This window comes from Tympanuchus pallidicinctus, unplaced genomic scaffold, assembly GCF_026119805.1.
Source record: "Tympanuchus pallidicinctus isolate F22 unplaced genomic scaffold, pur_lepc_1.0 scaffold16, whole genome shotgun sequence".
Taxonomy (NCBI): domain Eukaryota; kingdom Metazoa; phylum Chordata; class Aves; order Galliformes; family Phasianidae; genus Tympanuchus; species Tympanuchus pallidicinctus.
The window spans coordinates 34,405,825-34,417,874 of NW_026294679.1; the positions used below are offsets into that span (position 1 = coordinate 34,405,825).

Genomic DNA, 12,050 nt, shown 5'->3' on the forward strand with positions numbered 1-12,050 from the left:
TAAGAGCCCATGCAATAATTCTTGGCTTGTTGGGGTCATTCTGGAGGCTTTCCAGCCCTTATGTTATCAGTGCTTTAGGGGGATCAGGATTTATTTGTGGGGCTGCAGTGCTGGCAGTGAGATATGGGCAGGGAACGGGACAGAGGGGTTGGGGAAAATGTTCTGCCTCGTAGTGCAGCAGCCTTGGCAGATGTACTGGATCATCTCTGGAAAGTCCCCATCCCACAGCAAGAGTGCATCCAGACTGTGTGCCGTGGGCTGGAAAATGCTGGGAGCACAAGGTTTAGCTCCTCTGCTCTCCTTCCATCAGGCTCAACTAGTATGGGAATTAATACAGCTCCGTACGTGGTAAGAGGGACCAGGAGAGGCCATAGCTACCTCAGGAGCACCCATAGCTGGGCCAGAAGAACCTGTAGCCAGGCCAGGAGTCTCTCTGATGGCCCCTCCCCAAAAGAAAGGTGAGCTGTATCTCATCTTGACAGCTGCTGGTTGGCAGGAGGCGTGGTTTCTCACCCTCACATTCTTGATCCTGTTTTTCTGCTTTTCCTCCTTTCCCTACAGAGACCAATCAGACGTGGATCTGACTCACTATTCATGGTGAGGCTGGGAGGGCTCCTGGCTCTGCCTCAGCTCCTCTGTGGTGAAAAGCAGTATTTACAGCTCAGGATCAAGGTGAGCTTGATACTTAGGCTTCCCAAAGAGCTTATGCCTGCCCTTTAGCAAGAGTTGCTTGGCCAGACCTGTCAAGTATCAACAACAGGAGAGGGAATGGAGTCAGATGAAGCCCCAGAGTGTGCTGCTCCCTGAAAGTCGGTTTGCTGCAACGTGCAGGTGTGTGGGCAGCTTGGTGAGGAGCGGAGGCATCTTGGAAGGCAGTGCTGCCAAAAATCCACCTGCAGCCCACGCTGTCTCTACAAAGAGTATCTTCAGCCAGTGTGAACATACAGGTGGGAGCAGAGGGCAGCTTCATCCCAGTATCTTCCCTCTCCATACAGCAGATCCAAGCCAGTGCAGATGGAGAGTGGTCTGAGGGCAACCTACTGGCTCCACTGAGGTCACAGGCAACACTGGATTATGCTGTGCTGCTTCAGATGGGAATAACCAATTTGTTACAATTCTTGCCTGTTCTTCAACACCCCAAAAATATTCCCACACAAGCCCATGTCAGAGGGGTTTCTCATTCCAGAGTGATTCCAGCCCTCAGGTAAATTACACCCTAGTGGAAGAAAGGATTAGGGGAGAAGTGACCTGTGGCACTCCTGGGTGCACAGAGCAGAGGGAATAACAGCTTGGCAAGAGTGGACCTGAGGAAAGAAGGAATCCATCCTACTGAAGCTGACCCAACAGGTAATGCTCCCTGTTTTGATGTCTTGGGGTCAAGAACATGCTGGTGAGTGGGGTTTCTCTTTGCTAATCCTTTTGGGGTTCACCAGGGGCTGCTGAGAGGAGTGTTTTTTGGGTTTAACTTTACAAAAGGAATGTTTTCCCTGGATGGTCATCCCACGCTAGGCTCTTCTCTTGAATTTGCATAGCATGCCTGTGATGTTGCATCCCAGAAATTCTTTCTGTCCATCCTTGCTATGCTTTTTGATACAAGAAATGAGAACAGTGCAAACTGCTATCCGTGGCCAAGAAGATATTTTGCAAGTGGGATGGATGCAACATATGGGCATGCCAATGCCAATCCACCCGTGCGTTTGGCTAGTGCTTGACACGGCTCTTTTTTCAAGAATTAAAAAACCTGCAACATTCTATTTTGAAACCAGAGCAAATCCAGTGTGTCCTAGTCTCTAAAATCCTACCTTCAACTCTAACAATCACCTAACAAAAAGTTTATGTTATAAACAAAGCCTCTCTTATCCTGAAATTTAGAAGTGGGTGATTTACTTTTGACTGGATCAACTAGCAAATAATCTATTCTTCTGACTATCCAAAACATCAGTTAAAATGAGGAGTGCCCTCAAAGACCAGATTTTCTCCAGTGGGTAAAGATGTATAATCAGATGTGAATGTGCATGTAAGTTATTTTTCTAAATGAAAGGATCTGACTTAGAACTTGTGGTTAAAATGAGATGTAATTTAGACTCTGGCATTATTCAAGGTTGCTCAAGACAAGCAAACTTTTTAGAACAATTTGGAGAATTTCAACTTGAAAATTATCTGTCTAGGGATTGTATTAATGTCCTAACAAAAGTATAGCACTTGTCAAATGCCATCCCTATCTTCTATGTCAGTGAAATCAATGTCTTGTCTGTTTGCCATGTTGATGATATTTTGCAGAGAACCATGATGTGGCTGTTCATCGCCATTACTTACTTAATCTGTATTACTGAAAGTTCCAGTGCAAGCCCTGAAGTGTCTATGGACGTTGTAAGTCTTGACTTCCCTCTGCTCTCTTCTTGCTGTCATCCGTTCTCCTAAAAAGCCCAAATCTCAGGCATGCAAGTTACTTACTGTCATGGCCTAAGTAAGACCTGTGGTCTCTGCATGTACACCTTTACCAGGGTTTGAGACAGGGGTTTATGAAAGCTTTTGACTACACTGCATATGTACACTGAGATTTACAGCAGACTTTTTAAGGAGCTCAGCCAGGTGAACAGGTTTGGTCCAGGCTTGGAACTTTGCTCTTGTTGCTGCCTGAGTCTTCACAAGCACTGATTGCAAAATGAAAGTCAGTTGTGGGCCCTTCTTTGCCAGACCTGTTCAGGGAGTTTGAGAAACTTGCTGCTGCCAAAGGTTTTCACTGAAGTCATGGTGTTTACACAGTGTGGGTGGAAGGGACACTGGGAGGTCACTATTCCAATCCCCTGCTGACAACAGTATTTTGCCTCAGGGCATCCATGATTGGTGTGGCTCTGCTCTGGGATGGAGACCCCCTAGGACCTGTCCAATGTTGTCATTTCCTTCCTGTAGGGTGAAATTGTTCACTACCATGGGTACCCCTATGAAGAGCATGAAGTGGTGACAGAAGATGGCTATTACCTTACCTTACAGAGGATTCCTCATGGCAAAGACAACTCAGGAAGCACGAGTGCCTCCCATGAAGCAGAAACACCGGGATCCAGCATGTTCTGCCACCGTAAGTGCCACAAGAAGATCTGCTGGGCCCTGGGGCCCCAAAAACATTCCTTGGTTGGAGGAGGCCAGGAGCAGGGCTTTTTCATCATTGGCTGGGTCCTCAGCGAAGCATCCCTGCAGAGATGGCCTTCAAGAGAGTAAGAAATGCAGATGCCAACCATGCCAACTTTGTTGGTCCTGTTGGAACTACTGCAAAGAGGAATAGAATGATAAGGAAAATTAAGAAAGAAATCTCACCTCAAACTTTCAAAGCCAGCCAAATCCATGATGTGAGGCACAAAGGAAGCTGGATTATGGACCCATGTACTGGGTAAAGGTATTCCTGGTGGAGCAATTACGAGTCATTTATTAGCCATAATAAATCAATGTCCAATCTGATGCTGTCTCACCATTTTGATGGCTTTCTTGCCATAACTTGCATCACTTGCACCACTGTTTCAAAGTGGAGAGGGTAATGTCCCAGTCTTGGCAGGCTGTCACTCTCCTGGGAAAATGGGAGAATTGGAATATGAACTTGACAAGGAAGTATAAAAAGCAGCCAGATGTCCATTCAGGTCCTCAGCTGCCCAGGGCAGAAATGCAGGTCTTATAAGACCTGCAGTCTTAAGTTCAAAAAAAAGTTACCCCTTTTCACCAGGGGTTGGAGCAAAGAGGTCCTTTCCAACTGAATTTTTCTATACACTCTTCTACTCTATAGCAGTTCAGGCTTTTTTGACCCTTCGTCTAAAAGTTCTTAGTTGGGATCTGGGATCTGCCATATGGCAAGCAGAAATGGGTGGAGATTCTCTTGGTCCCCCCAGTACCTATGTCTCTTGTGATGGGACTGTGCTGTGCACCGTAGTCAATTCTCCATCAGGGTGGTGCCAAAAAATTGTCTGAAGTGTAAATGGTGACTTATGTTAGCAGCTGGAGAAAACAATCTTTTGCTTCTCCTTTCAGCTCCCAAACCTGCAGTGCTCCTGCAGCATGGCCTGGTGTTGGAGGGCAGTAACTGGGTTACAAACTTGCCCAACAGAAGCCTGGGCTTCATCCTTGCAGATGCTGGCTATGATGTCTGGATAGGAAACAGCAGGGGGAACAGCTGGTCACGAAAGCACAAAGAATTCGAATTTCACAGTGAGAAATATTCATCTTACAGGTATTTTAATTGAAGCTACAGAAATGCCACTAGATCTTCCTGGGAGTGCTTTTGGAAAGGTGGACGGGATCCAGTGCTTTCTGTTAGGCTCTGATCCTGGTCCTGCAGTTTCCCTAAGCTGGAGAAGAGGCTCTATCACCAAGATCCAATCAGAGTGCCTGTGTCTGCCCCAGCCCTAGCTGGATCTCCGAATAGCCTTTCCCTAACACAGCCTGTCAATTGTACCCACAGCTCTTTTAGCCTTTTCCTGCAAACGAATGACTGCTCCAAAATGTCTGAAGAGCTTCTGGGGCTCCTCCAAGTGATAAGAGCAGATGATACTTTCCAGAGTAAATGTACTACTGTTTAATGGGAACAAATAGCAAATTAACATTGCCACTCAGCAGTAGTAGCACAGATCCAGCAAACATGCTGGTGTGAATGCCACTTTGCAAAAGTTATCACATGCCTGTCACCCTCAGTGTTCAAGATCAGCAACAGTAATTTGCTTATGTCTCCACTGCAGCTTTCATGAGATGGCCATGTATGATCTTCCAGCAACAATCAACTATATTCTGCAGAAAACAGGACAGGAGCAGTTATACTATGTGGCTTACTCTCAAGGCACGACCACAGGTACGTACAAGGGCACTGGATTTAAGTTGGATGTGAGTGGGTAAAAATTTGCATTAATGGAAAAATTTTGAGCATTGGTGGTCCAAAACTGGTTGTGACAATGACTTTTGATGTATCCCACCACTGTCAGAGCCTCAAGAAGGGGCTGTGGGAGATGCAGATGGACTCAACAGTCAAGCTGGGAGCTGAAATGTACCAGCAGTGAAGGGTCCCAGTCGGGACACCAACATGCCCTCATATCTGCATGTTCCAGGATATCAGCATGCTCCAGGGGTTCTTACAATGGACGCAGGCATCTCAAGTCAAAACTCATGCATAAGTAGCAGGGCAGGGTCTAATTTTTTCTCACTCCTACAGGTTTCATTGCATTTTCTTCCATTCCTGAGCTGGATCGCAAAATTAAGATGTTTTTTGCCCTGGCTCCTATCACCACAAGCTCAAATATGAAGTCACCCTTGGTCAGAGTGTTTGATCTTCCCGAGGGTCTGATTAAGGTGGGTCCTCCCTTAGCACTCCTCTAGTTCCATAGACAAAACCTCACTCTTAAGTTTCCTGACCAGGGTCAGCTGCACAATGCAAGGGTGCTGGTTTCCATCATCTCCATCATGAGTGCTGTCCTGGCTCTGCAAACTTTCCTCTAAGTGCTGCCGAAGCATTGTAAACCACAACAACCAATGCCTTTGAACTTCACAGCTCATCTTAGGACGCACAGTGGTCTTTGATAAGGATGAGATCCTGAGGCAAGTGACATCACGTTTGTGCAGCTACACACTCTTTAAAAGCTTCTGCTCCTTGGTCCTGTACTTGCCTGGTGGGTTTACCAACAGCTTAAACGTGGTACGTATCCTCCAGATTACTTCTGAAGTGATCCAGTTTTCTGTTGTTAGAGCTTAGTGTGGATGTGCAGTCATGAAAAGAACATTGTCCTGTTCTCATCAGCTTTTAGATATAGAGCAGACTGTGGTGCTGGCCACTCGCACCACAGATCCCCAGAAAAGAGTTGGGGTGGGAGCTGGTCTATTATTTCTCAAGGAAAGTGTTGATGTTATTCCTCAATTTCCCAAGCAGGGAGTGCTTGAGAAATAACAAGGAGAAATCTGTGATGTGTTGCACACTGTCTTTGCAACAGGATCTGGATTACAAGAGTCAGATTTTTACTTTGATTTGAAACCATGTAGACTTGCAATGTGACCTGACATCCCATGAAAGTTGCTAGGCTCACTGAAGGGAGCTCTGTAGCACACTTCATTCTGCTGCCTGCAGTGTGGGTTTGCACGGCACAGGGTTGAGTTGTGCCTTCACAGAGATAAGACAAAGCACTTTGTGCAAATAAGAGCACCAGCTAGCCTGTAGACTTGTTGTGTGCCTACAGAACTGGATCAGATATATTCCTCATGAGATTTCCCTCTACACAGAGAATAAATATCTCCAACGGTTTCTTGCAGAGCCGCATAGATGTCTACCTGTCCCACTACCCTGATTCAACATCCCTAAAAAACATGTTACATTGGCGCCAGGTAATATTTCTTCCTGTTGAATGAGAGCAACTAGGGCTCACATTCTTCTCTCTAAGCTGCCAAGAATCTCTTCTCGATACTCAGATAAAATGCTTCATTACTTTCCCTAAGTAATGGATGTAAGCTAGGTGAACTGTGCATTTCTGTGGCTTCTGTGTCCCAAAAGACAAGCCTTCTCCCCAAGTTGTGCTGTCCACCCTGAGGCAAGATGGAAATTTGATTTATGTCAGTTTCACAAGTTTTGTTCTGCTTCTGTTCTTTCATGCTCTTAACAGAATAAGCAATCACAAATATCCTCTCACTGATGTTTGAAGCTACCGGTTATCCTTCCTCATCTGCTTTTGTTTCTCTTGTGGTCCTGTGTAATGTATGGAAAATTAACATAGCTCTCTTCCTCTTCTAGCTCTATCAAACAGGGGAATTCAAATATTATGATTATGGAAGTGACAACATGCTTCACTACAACCAGGCAAGAGAAATCTATTCTCATTTGTCAGTTTAAGAAAACAAAACAAAACAAAACAAAAATTCAAATGTAATTATTGCTGTGACTGAGACCTAATTTTATGGGCTTTACCTTGTATGATTATATGGGATTGTATCTTTCTTACACTAGGGGGTTGAACAATGCCATTCACTGATGATTTCTCAAAACTCTGGTAAGAAGTATGACAGTTCAAGGCACAGTTAGGACCTCCACTGACATGCATTTATTGAGAGAGAAAGGAAATCCTAAGCAGCAATCAAGAGTACTTTGAATTTTCAATCTGCCTGTGACTTCCCAGACCTTAGGCAATGTTATTCATTTTCCAGAGCACGCCGCCCTTCTATGAGCTAGAAAATATGAAAGCACCACTTGCTGCATGGTTTGGTGGCAAGGACTGGATTTCTGCCCCTGAAGATGTAAATATAACACTGCCTCGTATAACCAATGTGGCGTACAAAAAGTACATTCCTGAATTTGTCCACTTTGATTTCCTTTGGGGTATGCAAGTATATGAACAAATATACAAAGAAATTCTTGAACTGATGAAGAAGAACGCCTAGAGGTGGGATAGTCGCAGTAATTCTGATTTCTCCTTTACCTTTGGGCATTTTCTCCTTTACCTTCTTTATGTGAAAAAAAAAAAAAAGGGGGGTGAGAGGGGTAGGGAAAGGGGGAAGGGCTCATTGCGGTGCTGCACTTGTGGGTTTATATCAGTCTGGCAAGTGAGAAAAATTGGCCAATCCAGTGATCATAGAATTGTGTAGGATTTAAGTTAATTAAGTAGGTGGAGGTTCTTGAAGGAGTTGGGCATGGACCTTGGGCTCCGAGCCTTTCCTGCTCATGGATTTCAAGACAGAAGCAATTTCCGTGGAGCTCTTGACCAGTGCTGTGGGCTCTGGGTGTTCCCAGCTACAAACAGCAGCACAGTAGCTCTGCTCTGTACTGGATACTGATGTTTCACCAGTTGGGATCACTGTACCTAGAAGCTATCTGGCCGGTGATGATTACAAGAGCTGGTAGATGCTGATGTAGATAAGCCTAAACTTGATAATATGTAACAGGGTTTTCAAGATTTACCAAGAAAGACCACTTTGCATCCTTTTAAGTACTATTCCCAAGGTACAAACTCAGGTGGAAAATTCAATTTTGCTGAGTTTCAGGAAATGCTTTTGTCTTCCTTGTGTGTAAGAGAGAAGAGTCTGGTGGAAGCCTATAATGAGTCTAACTCTGTTTTCAGCTTCTGGATTACACTTTGTAGTAAGATACTGATTAGGGGAGGAACTGTGAATTTGCCAGTTTGCGTAATTTACTCTTAAAATATGTCTAGGAGCAAGCAGGGCAAAGGATAAGGCCCTTTTTCCAAATACATGTATGAAAATTAGTAATAAAGTAAGATGGGGTCCTCTGGGCTCTGTGTGATTGTACTCCCTTAAACCTCTGGAGCAACATGGAGATTTCAGCATAGCTGTATGAGGGTGAGGGACGAGGCAGGTTGCAGGAGGCAGTCTGGAGGTTTAGAAAGGGTAAGGAGCATGACATGGCCACTCTCCAAAGACAAACTGTGGGTCCAAGCAGCATGTCTTCACCCAAGTATCTAGAAGGGGTGGAATGGGGCTGCTGATGCACATTGCTTTTGGCAAGCTGCAGCAGAGTCTGTTAGAGTATAAGGAAATCATCAAAAGTGTGAAGATCTTCACTTTCTATCCTTTGAGCTAGAACTGACCGCAGAACAAACAGGACTGGCCGAGGTGTTCTTGGGGTGTAGGAATCAAGCTACAGGTTACATATGATTTATAGATTAATAGAACCATTGAATGGTTTGGCTTGAAGGACACTACTGAATACCTAGCTACAAATCCTGCCACGGGCAGGGATATCTCCCACCTGACCAGGTTACCCAGGACCACATCTAGGCTGGCCTTGAGACCCTCCAGGGATGGAGCATCCACAACTTTTCTGGGCAGCCTGTTCCAGAGCCTCACCATCCTCTGAGTAAAGTTTTTCTTCCTCATATCTAACCTAAATCTCCACATTCTTAGTTCAAAGCTGTTACCCCTTATCCCATCATTACACTCCCTGATAGATGCCCTCTCAAGGTTTTCTGTAGGCCCCTTTAGGTACTGGAGGGAGCTAAAGTGATTAGCTACCTCCCTTTTTATTTTTGTAATGACACCCCTTTCTGTGTAATTAGTTATTTAGTGCAGGGCTTTGCCTTAAAGCAGCATTCCTCCAGTAATGCATTGTGTTCATGCAATGAATGAGCATGCAAACACATGAAGAGTTTCCTGTCCTTGCACATAAACACCCAGACTTTTGAATAGCAACTTATATATTTTAATTTAAAATTACTAAATTTTTAAGTCTGAAAGTTCCTAAGAATTGCAGTGTTTTGGCTCTTTTTCATTCTGTTCGTTCTTCAATGTTTCTTTCAATTCTGTATTCATCCAAAACAAAGTTAATATTGTACTGTTTCAGTCCATTCCCATGGTGGAGTGTTCTGGTGAAATTCTTTCCAAACCAGGGTCTGAAAGTTCCAGATGGAACTGGTACTTGTTTGTTAAAGGTTCAGCAATTGCTAAGCCGGTGCATTTTGAAAGAAAAGAAAACAGCGAATAAGCAAGGTGCTTGCAACATGAATATTATGATGTTCTGTCATCTCAAATTGCCTCAGTCAATAGAAGGGTTCTCTGGAGAGCTGTGCTGGTCTTGCAGGGACTGAGTCCTTGCTCATCTCAAGCCTATTGTTTTGGGGCTGGAGTTTTCTCTCACAAGAACAAGGACATTCAGGCACCTTGCTTCCCATGTGAATGTCTTGAGATTGTTTATCCTCCATGTGTGACCAAACCTCAGCCATACACCTGCACATGTGAAGGATATTGATTATGTAGCCACTGACTTAACCTTCTTCCAGATGTTTTCAGACAGAACAATTTTTGATCTGTTCATGTTTGGCATGAGAGGCAGGACAGGCTTAAAACTGTGTTATATCCCACTCAAAATACAGTAATTGCACCATATTTTATGGCCTGTAATTTTCTATCATCATCACAATCAATGTGAAAAAAGCAGCAGGCTCATGTGCTCAGCTGTGTCCACATAGAAGGTGTTTCATGAAGCCATTCCAGCTTAAGGATTACAGAGGCACAGGCTTGAAATGGAGATGCACTTTTGTAAGTAATCCTAGGATTGTTTTGATATCTAATTTAAGCAACTGACTGCTCTGTGGTGTTATTTAGAAACTAAATTTTACTGGGATTAATCCAGTCATCCAGTCAATCCAGTCAGGGTTTCATCAAGTCATGTCAGAAGGTGCACTGCCTTTTCATGTTGTTTTGATCCTTAATAGTAAGCCTGAAAAACATCATCTGCAGTAACTGGCATTTCTGAGAAGATTCAGGCTTAATGTGAATCTTCTGAGAAGATTTAACTCATTCTCTTGGGGACACGTATCTTTCTTAATGTAGGAACCACGAGCAATTTCTGTGTTATTTCCTATGTTATTTCCAAGACTGTTAGATAAGTGCTTGAAGACGGACTGGGCAGTTGGTCCCCGAGACTTGTGGTTTTGTGTGTTAGTACTTTAAGCAGATGGGAACTGTATGTGCCCATGACAAGTTATGGTTAGCCAAAATCACAGTCAGATTTAACCACCTCCAATGCTCTTCACCAGCCTGAGAGGTCTCCGCTCCTGACTGCTGCAATCTGTCCCAGACTGTAACTGTGGGACGTTACTGCTTCCTGAATTGCCTTGATCCTAAGTTAGTCTTTTTCCATCAACAAAAAAGGTCCAAGAACAAATTTGAAAAAATAATATTTTAGTAATATTACTAATTATTAAGTTTTCTGAAGTGCTCAGGTCTGCTCATGAACAGACCAATCTACTTTAGCTTTAAATTTGCTTTAAAGCCAACTGTACAATTAGGAATGACCAGAGGAGCGTAAGATGTTCAGGGTTCTTCTGGAGTCACCAGAACACAGAATGAGGGGAAGAAAATAACTGAGAGAAATCCTGGGTAATCACAGAATCACACAGAATCACAGAATCACCCGGGTTGGAAGGGACCTCAAGGATCATGTAGTTCCAACCCCCCTGCCTAGCAGGGCCACCAAACATACACATTCAGATCAGGTTGCCCAGGACCCCGTCCAACCTGGCCTTGAACACGTCCAAGGACGGGGCATCCACAACCTCCCTGGGCAGCCCGTTCCAGGGCCTAACCACTCTCCTTGTAAAGAACTTCCCCCTAACATCCAACCTAAATCTTCCCTCCTTCAACTTGGATCCATTTCCCCTAGTCCTGCTGTTGTCAGCCCTTTGAAGAGTTTACTCCCCTCCTGGGTGTAGGTTCCCTTCAGGTATTGATAGGCTGCAATGAGGTCACCCCGCAGCCTTCTCTTCTCCAGGCTGAACAAGCCCAACTCCCTCAGCCTGTCCTCATAGGGGAGGTGCTCCAGCCCCCTGATCATCTTAGTCACCCTCCTCTGGACCCTTTCCAAAATCTCAGTGTCTTTCTTGTACTGAGGGCTCCACACCTGGACACAGTACTCCAGATGGGGCCTCACAAGAGCCGAGTAGAGAGGGACAATCACCTCCCTCTCCCTGCTGACCACCCCTCTCCTGATGGAGCCCATTTGCCTTTCGAGCTGCCAGAGCGCACTGCTGGCTCATGTTCAGTCTCTCGTCCATCAGGACCCCCAGGTCCTTCTCGGCCGAGCTGCTCTCAAGGACCACTCCTCCCAGCCTGTACGGGTGCCTGGGGTTCTTCCGGCCCAAATGCAAAACCTTGCACTTGGCCGTGTTGAACCTCATTAGGTTCACCCGAGCCCAGCCCTCCAGCCTGTCGAGGTCCCTCTGAATGGCATCCCTTCCTTCCACCGTATCAACCACACCACTCAGCTTGGTGTCGTCAGCACACCAAGCAAACGTGTGCATTTGTTGATTTAGTTTCACGACAGTGAAATGATTGCATGAATAATTCTGGCAAGGTGTTGTGAAAATAATTCGCTATTACATCTAGCCTGACTATGCAACTCTAGCATGGGTAATGCCCCTATAAACTGTGTAATCAGAGATAATGGAGACAACACAGTCACATGGAGGGACTTTAAATGAGAGGTAGCACCAGATAAATGCGATTTTCCTCACCAGTTTTTTTTTGCTTGACCAAGGGTCTTCAAGGATACTGACAGGAAATTATGTTTATCTGGCCAGGAT

General features: G+C 44.9%; 1 protein-coding gene across 1 annotated transcript; it reads left to right on the top strand.

Moving 5' to 3' along the window:
- Positions 1–579: 579 nt before the first annotated feature.
- LOC128077885 (lipase member M-like) lies at positions 580–7,438 on the top strand. The gene is made up of 10 exons (XM_052677493.1): positions 580–1,390; positions 2,281–2,370; positions 2,914–3,079; positions 4,018–4,216; positions 4,722–4,831; positions 5,189–5,325; positions 5,525–5,668; positions 6,277–6,348; positions 6,752–6,817; positions 7,162–7,438. The coding sequence occupies exons 1-10, from the start codon at positions 1,385–1,387 to the stop codon at positions 7,393–7,395; spliced, it is 1,224 nt and encodes a 407-aa protein (XP_052533453.1). The 5' UTR covers positions 580–1,384; the 3' UTR covers positions 7,396–7,438.
- Positions 7,439–12,050: the final 4,612 nt, after the last annotated feature.

Excerpts from the sequence above, each read along its gene's own strand:
- LOC128077885 (XM_052677493.1), top strand. Across the intron at positions 2,371-2,913 it reads CTGAAGTGTCTATGGACGTT|GGTGAAATTGTTCACTACCA; the intron begins GTAAGTCTTGAC and ends TCCTTCCTGTAG. Across the intron at positions 4,832-5,188 it reads CTCTCAAGGCACGACCACAG|GTTTCATTGCATTTTCTTCC; the intron begins GTACGTACAAGG and ends TCACTCCTACAG.